Genomic DNA, 15,242 nt, shown 5'->3' on the forward strand with positions numbered 1-15,242 from the left:
CCGAGGGTACTACGGAACCCTGGTGCGCTGCGACCCTTTGCCGAGGGTACCGCGAAACTCTGATGTACTGCAACCCTCTGCCAAGGGAGGAAAGACTCTGCTGACTTCTCAGCAGGCATGTCCCACGCAGCCTGGAGACATAGAGGTTGAAATTTGCCTCTCCTCTCTTAGCCGAGCACAGAGCAGAGAGAGTGAAGTTCTGCAATCTACAGGCAGTGCAAGACATGCTCGCTGAGCAGCTGACATGTTTTGGGTATGTGGGAATGTGGAACGGAAATAGGAGTGAGCGCTTTGTGTGGGGTGGTGGATGGTGTGTTGTGTAAGATGAGGGGTGACATTTTCAGGGGTGCCCCTATTAAAAAAGTTTGAGAACCACTGCACTAAAGGCTTAATATTTGCACATATGGGTCTTATGCTTTTGATAATTTTTTGTAGGTTGTCTATGTTGTATGTTAACCCCTTTGGTGCCTGAGGACATTATGTTTAATTTTTAATTGATTCATTATTTTCAAATGAAAAAATGTACGGTAAGTTGCAGAAAGCATCAATGACAATGTCTACTCATGGTGTATTATGGTGTATCTTATTTGAATATTATTATTATTTTTCAAATATTTTAATGGGTAATCAGAAAATAATGTCAACCTCACATCATTGTATATGTTTATGAGACTTATGGACATAGATTAGCAACATATTGCATTCAAGTTATCAATACCGCAGAGCCTATGTGACCGCAGGAGGGGAAATGTAAATCTCTGACTGCAGTAAAACTGTAGTAAATCAATCAGACATTTCTTCTATTCCCACTCTATTCCCACTCCCCACTCCCCAGCACCCACATGGGGATTTTTTAACATTTATTTTAACCATTGAGTGTGATATTTTGATGTATTAAATAATTTTTTGTTTTTCGTCGGTTCCATATCCTGACAGGGACTTGTGTGCAGCCTTTGGCAATTAGGAGTAATACACTATTACTTAGGTAAAGAGTGCAAACTAGTGTGGTTCTTTACTCAATATCTCTTGAGATCTCGTGGTCATATATGTTACACCTCCATGCACCTACCTTATTATCTACAGGACCTCAATATATGTATAGGTGAGCGGTTGAATTTCTCTTCCATAATCAGAAAATAAACAACATCTGGTGCCATTGAAAAAGAGATATACAATTACATTTTCAATAAGTGTAGGAAAATGAAAAAAAAACAGTGATTATTATTGTTATAACACCGGGTCAGAATTGGGGGAGGGGTTGCTGCGAACTCCCATATATCCTCCCAATCATCTCTTATCTATTTCTATATTTAAATCGGCAGCCCATTTTAGCATATAATTATGATTGGGAATTTCTACTGAGGCTTCCATCCCCAGATATATCCTTGAGATTAGCCCTTTCTGGTAGGTTCTCCACCTGCAAAGAGATTTGAAATTTGTGAGTAAAGAAGTTTAATTTCGTGCGCTGGAAGGTTTAGATTAAATAAATCTTATAGTTTGTTTTTTCCAATCCTAATTCCCTGTATATTTACATTTGTTCTAATATTTGAGGCTAGGGGCTCTATTGACAGAGCAAAGAGGAAAGGGGATTGTGGGCAGCCCTGTCTTGTTCCATTTCTTAGTTTTATCAAGCCCTGATCATTTCCAGGGAGTTTGAAAGTAGCCATGGGATTTTGGTATAGGGTTCGGATGCCCACTAAAAAGTGGCCTGAAAAAAACAAATTTCTGTATTGTGCTGTCCAGAAACTCCCAGTCTATTCTATCGAACGCCTTCTCTATGTCGAGACTTAATAGAATTGCCTTGGTTCCCGTAAGGTGAACATCGTCCACAATATTAATAATTTTTCGGGTGTTGTCTGAGGCTTGTCTTCCTGAAACAAATCCCACTTTATCAATATGAATTAGATTTGGTAGGATAGGGTTTAGACTATTTGCCAGGATTTTGCTATATATCTTGAGATCAGAGTTGAGTATGGATATTGGGCGATAGCTGCCACATTGCATAGGATCACGTCCTTCTTTATGTATAAGAGCTAAACTTGCGGAGGACATTGTGGGTGGGATTGGCTTACCTTCTAGAAAAGAGTTCAACAACTATGGGGATAGATTAGCAAGACATTTTTTATAGTAGACGTTGGTGAATCCGTCCAGATCCAGGGCTTTGGTAGCTTTTAATGATTTCACTGCATCAGTAAGTTCAGTTTGAGTCTTATTTGATTATTTTAATGTAATGTAGAAAAACAATATGTGAAAAGTAGTCTCAATCGGTAAATTAACATATCTGTGCATTTTTAAAAAATATAAAATGACCCAGTCTAACAATTCAATTATCTATATAATTTGTGAATCTATCTATGGAACATCTACAATAAAAAGCTTCATAATTGTTTTTTTCTTCTGGTAACATACATTTTGTTCTGTGAACAATTTCCAAGAACTGAATGACTTGACTGATGACGTATACAATATTCAGAGAACAGTATCTACATGGCACATATTATAATGTGATGTATCAAGTTTTGTATCTCTGTACCTCACCTTTTTATCTTCAACTTCTGTTAAAAACACATTTGTCTGAAGTGCCATAAACTTGCAAACAATTTGCTTCACATGTAGGAAACGCTCTTATATTTGACACAAGCAGAAAATGCAGTAATGCGCCTCTGCACTTTCTTTATATTGACATATCACTTTTTTGGGCTCCAAAACCCCCGAGAGGTCCCCTTAAGGACGTGTATATGGCAATAGAAATGTTTTCCATCATAGATAGTCTTTATTTTAAAATGGGGAAGTTGATTTTACTTATATTTCTCCATTTTTTTTTTCATTTCGTTAGGATGTTGCTGTCTCACTGGTACATCACTTTATTTCTACTGCCAGTCTGCTTGAGATCCCAGAAGTTACCAACCAGAGATGAGGAACTCTTCCAGATGCAGATCAGAGACAAGACTTTGTTTCACGACTCATCTGTAATTCCTGATGGAGCTGAAATCAGTGGCTATATTTTCAGAGACAACCCTAAAAGGTACACCACACCTATGATGGGTGATAGCCAGCACAAAGGGATACCAAACACATTGACTCATGTACATGCCAAGTTTCCACCCTACATTTATTTGTTTAGAAATAGAGGTATATAACGAATTCTGAAATCTGGATGTAGAACTTAAAATTCCCATCTGAAGTATCCAGATTTAGTAAAAAGAGAAACATTTAACTCCCCTCTGCAAGTGTTTCTAACAAGTTTTTTTAGTGCACAGCAGTTACCACGTTATATGTCATAAATATGCTATGTGGAGATGAAGCAGACATTATTGCTGCCACCACTGCGTTTCAGTGAGACCTACACAACGCGCCAGCAGGAGAAGCGGCCATTGGTTTTCATTAGCCATACATGAGAAAGGGGTGGGGCTAACACTTTGTTGCACATGTACAAAAGCAAGTTCAATAATGGCTGGTTCACCTGTAATTTAATGTCTGTATAACCACTGGATCGTGTTGCTGTGCATTAGCTGCTTTTATATTTGCAGCGTTGTGACCATTTTGACCAGCAGATTGTTATTAGATTGTAAACTCTCCCGAACAGGGCTTTCAGTACCTTTTATAACAGTTTGCGTTGATTCTTATTGTGGTTGTCATTCTACTTAATGGAACGACTGTTTTCTCCACTGTACTGTGCTGCGCTATATGTTGGTACTTTATAAATAAACAATTAAAATGATACTGATAAACATTCATACAAATATTTAGGGAGGACTCATGTAGTGTAAAGATATTCACATTACCAGTGCTACTGATGCGGGACTGTTTTTCATTTAAACAACGCAAGATTTATAAGGTTATGATGTAGTAAGATATGGATTCTGAACAAAGGTTTTGCTTTTGAATGTCCCTTGGTGGTATTTTAATTATAATTTTAATCGTGTTTATTTTTCTCTTTAGTTAGGATTATCCTACATAATACAAATTGGTTATATATATATATAAACACATAATATAATATTCTTGACTAATAGTGTGATAATCTTAGTCTTTGTCTGCCTATTCTAGGTATTTCTTTGTGGTGGAAGAAGATAATACACCTTTATCGGTTATAATCACACCATGTGATGCACCGTTGGAGTGGAGATTAACCCTACAGGAGCTCCCAGAAGAGGCCAGTGGAGAAGGATCAGGTAGATAACTATGACATATCTTGTATAGGTGGAATCCATATAGGCCTAATGTTACTAAATTGTGGTTAGCCCTAGTGCTCCTTAAGTCCCATTTGAGTGACTGGGAATTAAGGTGTGCTAAGGCCGAGCACTGTTTACTACCTTTGTGCTTTTGTATTCTTACTCATATCACATTTTAAACCTGGAAATAATTTATTCAACCGCAGTTTCAATCGAAAAAATTAGATGTGATGTGAAGTGAGTCCAAATTTGGAAGACTGCAGTTATCTTTTTTACTTCATTCTCAGAGAGATACAGTATGTGGGTGACGTGTAAAGTCACACATGTAGATTGAGAGACAGCTCCATCTGTGTGCAACCAATTAGCTCATTTGAAACACAACTTCAGACACAGTTTACAGTTTACAAAAGGATGATGTATCTCCAATTACTAAAATGTATAATTCATTACTGATTTTATAATGTAACATCTCTATACCCTACATACTGAAGTCTAAAAATGAAATGTCTGAACTTAATGCATTTTAGCTATGACTGGATATTTTATTAGTATTCATAATTTTAGACGGCCCTGTTAGTGTACACAGTCCATTTCAATATTATTATATTAATATTGAATGTCAATGGGAGTTGACATGTGATAATGCCTCAATCGTCACTATCACAGCTTAATTAATAACCTTCTCTGAATCTGTGCTGGCAGCCAATAATTACTAGGGGTTGCATATTGTTCAGCATATTTATTATAACATCAGTATTATTTCTCATAATTTGGCTTGTAGTTCAAGCTGCAGTTCAAGCTGCCGTTTAAAAAAAAAAAATATATATATATATCCCATTCAATATGTGCATCAATACAATCTGCACACTGACAAGAGATTAGCTAAGCTGCAGATCGATCCGTTCTCCTGTAATCGATCGCTTGCTCAGGCTTATTTAACTCAGTTCTTGCACAGCATTGTGGGCAATGTAGTCCTAGAATATGATTGACTGGGCAGTTACTAGATACAATTGGTGCACTGCTAGAGATAGGGTGGGGCTATCAGAAGGGGCTGTCACTTTGGAAATGCTTCCTACATTAGAAACATTAAAAATGTCTTTAAAACATTTTTTTTACATGCTACAAGTATTTTCTCATAGTACAGAACTGATTTATTAAAAAAAAAAAAAAACACATGTAGGATATTGCTTGAACTGCTGCTTTAAATTGACTCCTATCATTTTATCAGATCAAACACTGAGTATTTTGTGAGCAACAGATACTTTTAGTTGTATAATCTTTTTTCTTTTTTTTGCGAGATGTGCTTCTTTGTGTCCCTAGGAATGTTATTTTGCTGATTTTAAGTTTTGAGCAGATGTTGAGCTTGAGTTAGGTTCATTAAGCATAGCCAGGTTTTGAAAATGCAGAATAGCCTTTTTGCAACCATAAAAAGCACAATAATATATTTTCCCAATATCTGATTTTGTAGGTAAACCTGAACCACTTGAGCAGCAAAAGCAGCAGATCATAAATGAAGAAGGCACAGAGTTGTTCTCTTATAAAGGCAATGATGTGGAATATTTTGTTTCTTCAAGCTCCCCATCCGGTTTGTACCAACTGGAGTTAATTTCAACTGAAAAGGACACACATTTCAAGGTTTACGCCACCACAACACCAGAGTCTGATCAGCCTTATCCAGAATTACCTTATGATCCAAGAGTTGATGTGACAGCACTTGGACGTACAACAATCACATTGGCATGGAAACCTACTCCAACATCATCCGTTCTCAAACAACCAATTCAGTATTGTGTTGTCATCAACAAGGAGCACAATTTTAAAAGCATTTGTGCAGTCGAAGCTAAAATGAATGCAGATGATGCATTCATGATGGCTCCTAAACCCGGGCTAGACTTCAGCCCTTTTGACTTTGCCCACTTTGGTTTTCCTTCAGACAACGATGCTGGCAAAGATCGTGGTTTTATTTCAAAAACATCCTCCTCAAAGATGTTACGGCAAATAGCTGCCAAACCAAAGGTGGATCTTCAGAAGGTTTGCATTGGGAACAAAAATATATTCACAGTGTCTGATCTGAAGCCTGACACCCAGTACTACTTTGATGTTTTTGCCGTAAACGCGGCCACAAATATGAGCACTGCTTACGTTGGAACATTTGCTCGAACCAAAGAGGAGGCAAAGCAGAAAACCGTGGAGCTGAAGGATGGTAAAGTTACTGACATATTCATAAAGAGAAAGGGTGCAAAGTTTTTAAGGTTTGCTCCAGTTTCTTCACACCAAAAAGTTACATTTTCTGTTCACTCTTGTTTGGATGCCATCCAAATCCAAGTCAGAAGAGATGGAAAGCTACTTTTGTCACAGAGCGTGGAAGGTGTACGTCAGTTTCAGCTTAGAGGAAAACCCAAAGCTAAATACATGATCAGACTCAAAGGAAGCAAAAAAGGTGCTTCAATGTTAAAGATTTTGGCAACTTCAAAGTTTAACAAGCAACCATTCCCTTCTCTGCCTGACGATACGAGAATCAAAGCCTTTGACAAGCTACGTACATGTTCCTCTGTCACAGTAGCATGGTTGGGCACACAAGATAGAAATAAATTTTGTGTTTACAAAAAAGAAGTGGACGATGATTACAGCGAGGAGCAAAAGAAACGAGAACAAAACCAGTGTCTGGGGCCAGATACAAGAAAGAAATCAGAAAAAGTTATCTGTAAATACTTCCACAGCCAGAATATCCACAAAGCAGTAACCACAGAGACAATTAAAGGGCTGCAGCCTGGAAAGTCTTACATGCTCGATGTTTATGTCATGGGTCACGGAGGCCACTCAGTCAAATATCAAAGCAAAGTAGTAAAAACAAGAAAGTTCTGTTAGAATTATTCTGAACTCGTATGTGAAATTTACCCCACAATGAGCATACTGGCTGACTACTTGTGCAGCTGAGAGGTCGTGACTTGACATGTATAGTACATATAACTGTGTAGGAAGATATCAACGTGTACACTTCTGTTTACATATGAAAGTGGTTGCTTCGAAGTGCTTTATCTGCTGCTTCTCTGGAAGTGTCAGGCAGTTGTTGTTACCATGTGTCCAATGATCCTGATCAGATGCAAAGTAGATGATAATAATGGCAGGAATTTGGAAAAATGGAAGAGGAACAACTTGAGTTGCTGCCCACACTGCATGAACTGCTTCTAAATTATTTTACTACATAACCAGCCATGGCAAGTCATATGGCTGTCTTCCTACTCACACAAATACTATCTAGAGATGATAGACTATCTGTAAATTATTTTATAAAGTCTTGTCTTAAATGTTTATGTTTTATGACTGTAAACTATGAAATCATTCCCTAGTAGTTACAGTTTGAATCTTAAGTATTAACTGGACTGCATTCTTATTAATTCCATGGCTATTGTACATTCTTACTAGGCTGGTTTTCTTTTTTAAATATGTATTGTATGTATGTATAAAGTTGTTACACATATATTCCTGTACATATAAAATTAAAAATATGAGATTATATATTGTTTCTGTTTACTCAGTGTTTAAGTAATAAATCAAGAACTGTGATCGTTACATATACACAATACTTAGAATGATTTTTTTTGTTTCCATGATATATGAGCCTTTATATGTAAGAATATATAGTTATATTGTGAAAGGGGAAACAAAATTAATATCACCGTGCTGACTTTTCGACATTTGAATCGATTGAAAGAGCAAAATGAAAATAATTCCAAATCGGGTGTACTGGAGAATAAACATACATACAGTATTCGAAGCAATATTCCCGTCCAGTCCTCTCACTGTGACTATGGTACACAAGTTAACACATATGCATTTTTTTTTCGTATGAATTTGAGTGATAGCATCATTATTGTGAATAAAAAAATATTAATGGGGATGAAAGACACATTGCCTGATAACATGTTGTAGTTTAACAAAGGCAAAACAGGGAGGGTTAAAATTAGAAATTGATATTAATGGGACACATTTTAATACATGACACAGGGTGTATAGCAATTGATTTACATTTCATGTAATGTAAAAGTGAATTGTTATCACTTAATTCAGAATTTCTCAACTCCCATCCTCAAGACCCCCCCCCCCCCCCCCCCCAACAGGTCAGATTTTAAGGATATTCCAGCTTCAGCACAGGTGGTTCAATCAGTGGCTCAGTCTCTGACTGAGCCATCTGTGCTGAAGCAGGGATATGCTGAAAACATGACCTATTGGGGGGTCTTGATGACTGGTTGAGAACCCCTGGCTTAATTGTTTATATTACTAAACAGAACAGTACCATAAGGTTCTAAAAAGTGAGGTCACATAATTTGCAATGGGTGTTTAACATCATAATGTAACAGAAAAGAATCTATTTCCACAGCCAGAATTGAAATAATGAGATTTTGCACAAAATATATTAATAGAAGCCATTATGCTTAGACGCATCAAGAGCAGCGGGGCTTGATACAACAGTATAGAGAGTCACATATATATGACGAATCGGACTGGCCAAAGTCCAAAGAACTAACACTGACTCTCTTAGCAAAGACATTGCATCCACCAATCATTGTCCTTAATACAGTAACATAATAGTTTTAACTTGGAAATATAATACCTCAGAATTATAAAATCAATAATAAACTCTTAAGACCGGTATGAAGCTATAGTATTTTCATTTTTAACCTTTAGTTAATTTAATAAAAGACCTATTTTCAAATGAGAAATATATACTTTAGGATATTTGCGAATATTCTGTACACACATAATAGCAGTTTTAGAAAATGTTTACTGTTTATCCCATATCAGTTTGTCAGGTTCTAATACATTTAAGAATGATAAATGAATCAATTGTGCTAGGACTGTAGCTACCCGTTGTGAAACCGCATCCTTATATAGTTTCTCAAACATACAGCTGTGCTGGAACTTGCAATTTGCTTTGAACTTGGTGTGGGTGAGATGAAAAGGAAATGTGTCCATTGACTGGCAGGAGTTGGTATTAAGAGAGAATAGAGGTTGAACATTATCATTAAACGCAATAATCACAGGAGAATAGAGGAGTATAAAATCACTACTTATTGTGTTGGTTAAAAAAAAAACATTTAAAAAACAAATTCAATAAACATTTTTTCAACATGTCTTCTGTATTACATCGTGCTGATTACAGCCGCATTAAAGCCTAGCTGCCTAATAAGAATGTTATCTGTGTGTTATGATAATGACAGGGAGGAGAAGTGCAAACTGGTTCCATTGTGCAAGCCAACAAATGTTGTTGAACAATAGATTGTCAGTAGATAGGGGATTAACACTATCCAAGATTGTAGATAACCAATTACAAAATTACAGCAATGTTTTGGAGCGCTTGGCTAGTGCATAGAAGAAATCAGGAATAGGAATATATTAAAAATAAGCTGGTAGATGGAAACCAGGGGGTATGATAAAGGGCATTGGAAATTCCATTATGATCTTAGCAGCAAAACAACATATAACATCAACAAAGTCCCGCAAAAGGGAAAAGTAAATATGCTTTTGACAATGACACAGAGTGAGAGAATATGTTATGGGTTGTACTGCACCGACACACTTTATTCGAGCAAATACCCAGTATGTACCTGGCAGATACCTGGAATGCGCCGCTCCTCACCTCTCACAAGCCCCGTTGCGTTTGCCTTCCCAGCCTGGGTTCATGCCTGGCTGACGGGCGGCTGATCTGTTAAATGATAATGATTAGGATTTAATAGGCTGCAATGCTTCGCGTGTCTACCAGATGGCATAAATTCATGAATTGTAATGCAGTATATATATATATACTGTGCAGTATTGCAGCCAGCGGGAATAAAATGCTTCAATCCCTGCCTGGAAAATACCTCAATGCACTCGGGCAGAAAACAGTCACAAACCTCAATACACCCGGGTATACCCGAATTCGTGGGACTAGCCGAGCTCGAATAAAGTGTGTCGCCAGTGTACTACCTTCTCCACGCACTCTTTCTCCAGAAGACCTCATCCATTTTAACACTAAGCTGCAAAACAGCTTCTGTCATAATTGTTGACCATATATTAGTGGTATTTAAAATTGTCACTAACATATTTACTAAATGGTGCAATGCTAGACGCCAATATACGGCTCATTCACATTATGCCCATTTCATGTGAAACGTCTTTCACTTGAATAGGTCATAAGGTGTCTTTCAGAGCTGTCACGTGTCTTATGACATAGCACCACTTAGTGAATATGCGCCTTTGCGAGGCAGTTCCTCCTCTCCTGCTTGCTGCCACTAGCATTTATAACATATTACTACATGTATTGAGAGGATACATGTACAGACAGTAGAGCTTGGTAACTGAGTGCTCAGTTGGAGAGGCTTCCAATAGCTTTTATTTTTAGGTTCTTTTTGTAGGTTGTAGTGTAATTGTTCCCTCAGATTCACCCCTGCATGTATGTGGTTAAATGCCAGCTTCGAACTACCAGTGATATATATGCATTTCTAGTGCAATTGTTTTGAAGTATGGATTAAGAATGCAAAAATACACCAAAACAACCTATTTGTTTTCTTTTAAACTCGTCTACTTGAACTAGGTTACTCAATCTGCATTGTGAAGCCTTGAGGTAATGGTTGGTGACAAAAACCCTCCACTATGTATAACACAGATAAACTCATGAGTGTATATTCATGTCTAGCCGAAGTTTGCAAATCCTGTCCTATTGGACGCACCAGTTTGAGCTTGCTTACTGATTGCACTGTGAAGCTGGTAGTGGTTGCAAACCAGATACAATAAAGTTATGTACAGCAAAAATATGACAAAACCTCCACTAAGCATCTCAACCCAGAATTGAGTTTTATCCATGATAAAATTCATCTGCACGCATACTGTCAGTACTCAAACCCCTGGCCCTTAAATCCTAATCAAACATTGTAATTGGGTAAAATGTTGTGATATTGGACAAAACATGAGCACAGATTACAAATGTGCATTGATGTCTCATACAATGCTTAACTCATTTTAAGAAGTATTCTCTGTACTAGTGGCATTTTGAAGATGAAACCTATGAAGAACACTGCCCTTAAAGACACTTGTAGAAGAAAACTATGAGCGTTTGAAAGCTCTGTACACTATAATTTCATCTATGAAGAATGTTCCTCTAAAACTATTCTGCATTTCTCAAGGACCAAAATGGTTACTAGAACTACTAGTGGCAATAAACTAAGTTCAAATAAATATATCAGAATCTGTCTTCTCGGTAATAAAGTAAAGTCTGCATTTTTAGATGATCTGAAAGAGGTTGCTCTGAGAAAAGACACACAGGGGATGATGTGTCAACATGATTTAACATGTTTTAATGCACTGTACCATTTTCTGCTTGTACAGATGTAGCAAGACTTACTTGTTGTCTTGCCAAGGCCACCCGTTCTCCCGCGACCACGAAGATTGCGGCCCAGATGGGTTAACACTACAGGGGGTCCGATCCGGAACCATGGACCCCCCTGCAGAACGATGGCAACAGACACTGTACCCAGCGCCGCGGCCGTTTGCTTTTTCTGCCGCGATACTGGGGACAGAAAGTCTAGCAAACTGTTAGGTAGATTTTTTTCACCTCGCGACGTTATGTACAGGGAAACTGTGTCTGATAGGCTCAATGTGAAACATCCTGTATATTTTTGGTTGGATGACTTGAGTGACTGAAGACATCAATAAGACTTTGTTGACACTTTGGGTGTGTGTTATTCTCACTGTTTTTGTTCGTGTTTTCACTCTCCACAGGCTAAACGCGTTGACCGAATCTGATGACATTTTAAGGGTACCTTTCTGCCATGCTATCTTAAATCTGCCGGGAGTTTCAATCAAATTGGTGCAGGTCCCATCTTGGAATACATTTTTTGTTTTTTTGAAGTGATCAAAAAAAAAATTAAACGGTATAGCTCATTTGACCAAATTCTTGATGCAAAACATTCAATGTATTTTTTGGCGAGTTGTACAAAATTTTCAGACAATTTACTGGAACCGTTTCAGAGAAATTAAATATTATAATGAAAATAAATTGGTAAACGCGGTAACAAATAACACTGTACAACAACAACCTGTAGATTTATTTTGGCATCTAGGTGGTAGTGATAATTATTCACTGCACAATAGGTACCCATGTTGTCAGTATAGCTGTTCATATATCACAGCCTTCTTGAGAACAATGAGTTTTTGTGTGTTGCTTTTTGCTTTTCAACGGTCATTGTTACATGGAAGTGTTGTGCCGTTAATGATATTATATTCACCGGATTTCTTTTCAAGTCGCAATAGTGTGAGAGTTGAAGTGGTATTCAGAATTACATTTTTTTTTGCCTTCAAGACAGTGCTTGATCATTGTGACAGACAATAGCTGCTTTTCTGGACACCTCGACCGCCAGTGGAAACAAGGCTTATTTAAAGGCTCATATACTGTAATGCCACACAATTCACAAATTGATGTCATTTCAAATTTTGTTTTGTCTGTTCCATTCTGTGTTATGAAACTTTGTCCTATTAGGTGTGTTCACTCATCCCACAATACGGTTATACAATGTACTGTTTTCCTAGTACAGGCATACCCCGCATTAATGTATGCAATGGGTCCAGAGCATGTATGTAAAGCGAAAATGTACTTAAAATGAAGCACTACGTTTTTTCCACTTATCGATGCTTTGGTACAGATAGGGAGCCGGTATTGCTGTTCAGGACGTGCTGACAGGCGCATGCGCGAGCTGCCGTTTGCCTATTGGGCGAGGGGAATCATTGCGTCACTACTACGGCGGTCTGTAGGGTAGAATAAGTGTCCGTACTCGTGAACCGAGCGTACGGACACAGGGGTATGGTGCTATTGAAAATATGTCCTTACAGTGAGTGTCCTTAAACCGGGGTATGCCTGTATTTAGTAACTCATACATATTCTTTCTGCTAGTGGCAGTATTAAAGGTGTGAGTCTGCCTACTCTGTTTATTTATTTCTTTTATACATACATGTACAGTAGGTGGTAAGCAGGGGGTCTCCGGAGCTGAACCGTGTTAATTTCCGGTATAATGACCCGAGATCTCAAGCTACTTACAGTACCTACGAATGTGCACTTGGTACCTTCCCCTGCTGGGGAAACAAAATGGAGATTTAACTAACTCGGCACGCAGCCATGCAACGTCCCCCACCGTAGCTTTCTATTGAGTTGAGAACCAGGAAGTAACCAGCAGCACGTACCAGTACAGAGTTAAGTATCTCAGAAACCAGGGGACCCAGCCGCTGAAATGAATGCAGTTCATAACCATAACAATTGATACCCTTGGGTGGAATGCTGCTTAACAATCACAAGCTGATACACGTGGGGCAAAATAAGAACAAAGCATTGAGGGCAAGAGATGCACGGTAAAATTATGCTGTTGCTGGGGGCTAAAAAAAAAAACTAACCGTGTTTTTTCCATTACATTGATGCTGCAGTACAAATATTGCATCTGTGTTATTGTACATTATCAATGAAGTTCCGCATTGGTTTTGATTGTTTTAGTGTCTTGCGCTTCATAAATCTCTGCCACATATAAAGTGGTTTATGTTCTTGTGACTAAAGATCTGAGCCATATTGATTAACACATTTCTTATAGCTGAAGCAGAACAAAGCATTTTTGTGCAAAAACACTTATTTTTTTTTTTGCAAGCTTGATACATAAGAGTAAATGATATATCTGCCGAAGCAGCCGTAACTCCCCATACACAACAATTGAGATTTTTGACCGAAAATGGCCCTAACATCCACTTCGGATTATATAGAATAAGGCCCATAGCCCTATTTGAGTCTTGCTTTCTCTTTCAGAAATCCCTTGACATTGTACATCACGTCCACCCTACAGTATGCAGTTTATACAGGATTTTTTTTCCTCTATAATAAAGAAGGACATCTTAACATTTCCTCTGAGGCTTCTGTTTATTTGTATAAATGAACATTAACTAAGCGTTAGAAGATGAATGAGAGGAAATTGATATCATGTCAGTATTATTTCTCTATAGGGATTTCTGAGTCCAACGTCGGTGCTTTTTTTCTCAAAACCATTAAAGCAACTGTTTATATTCAAGTTCCCCCTCCCTATAAAATGAGTATGCTGTCAAATAATGCAGTACTGACTGCACTTGCAACCTAAAGGAATAGAGAACAAAAACATTATTTTATTCTACCTGTAATTATAGCTGCTGACCCATATAGCCCATTTATATTGTCCCCTGCTCCCTGCTTGGAATGACCCCCTATAATTATTGTAGATTACCACACTTGTTTTTTTGGGGGGGGGACAAAAAACTGTCTGTGTCGCGAATACAAATTGCATATAAAAAAAAAGCTGTGTGTGCTGTGCACGCGCATAGTAAGTGAAACTTCTTTGACTTTTGTCACAGAAATTGTATTTGTATTGGTGATGTTTTAATTAAAAATCAAAATACAATTTCATTGACAAAACGCAAATAAATTTGACTTAGAATGCGCGTGCTCGGCACACATCCCCTGTATTAGCTATTTGCACTAAGTGTGAATTCCTCGTGTGTGCAGGTGACTGAGTGTGCGGTTGACTGAGTGTGACTGCGACTGCGTGTGACTGCGACTGCGTGTGACTGCGACTGCGGGTGAGTGTGCGGGTGATTGTGCGGGTGACTGCATGTGCGGGTGAGTGTGCGGGTGACTGCGTGTGCGGGTGACTGTGAGTGTGCGGGTGACTGTGAGTGTGCAGGTGACTGTGAGTGTGCGGGTGACTGTGAGTGTGCGGGTGACTGAGTGTGCGGGTGACTGTGTGTGTGACTGAGTGTGCGTGTGCGTGTGACTGAGTGTGCGGGTGACTGTGAGTGTGACTGCGTGAGTGTGCGGGTGACTGTGTGTGTGTGACTGTGCGTGTGACTGTGTGTGCGTGTGACTGAGATGTGTTTTACAAATAGTCTCACCCTTTATATTCTGCATGAATACACCATGTTTGTAAAATTAGTACCATTATTATAGTGTCCTTTGCTCAAATAACTGTGCTCTCTCTTGTAGTCAAGCACAACACCACTGAGGTTGTATTAGTACTGTGACCA

General features: G+C 38.3%; 1 protein-coding gene across 3 annotated transcripts in view; it reads left to right on the forward strand.

The window, feature by feature from the left end:
- Nucleotides 1-7,705, forward strand: part of NDNF (neuron derived neurotrophic factor) — a 33,345-nt gene extending 25,640 nt beyond the window's left edge. For 2 of the 3 annotated variants that reach the window (XM_075616168.1, XM_075616150.1), the window contains exons 2-4: nt 2,837-3,025; nt 4,051-4,175; nt 5,644-7,705. In XM_075616168.1, coding sequence (XP_075472283.1) covers nt 2,838-3,025; nt 4,051-4,175; nt 5,644-7,043 — 1,713 coding nt within the window. In that variant the 5' untranslated portion in view covers nt 2,837 and the 3' untranslated portion in view covers nt 7,044-7,705. The remainder of the gene's footprint in view (nt 1-2,836; nt 3,026-4,050; nt 4,176-5,643) is intronic. The other variant, XM_075616159.1, reaches the window with a different exon arrangement.
- The last annotated feature ends 7,537 nt before the right edge of the window (nt 7,706-15,242 follow it).

Source organism: Ascaphus truei, chromosome 1, assembly GCF_040206685.1.
Source record: "Ascaphus truei isolate aAscTru1 chromosome 1, aAscTru1.hap1, whole genome shotgun sequence".
Classification (NCBI taxonomy): domain Eukaryota; kingdom Metazoa; phylum Chordata; class Amphibia; order Anura; family Ascaphidae; genus Ascaphus; species Ascaphus truei.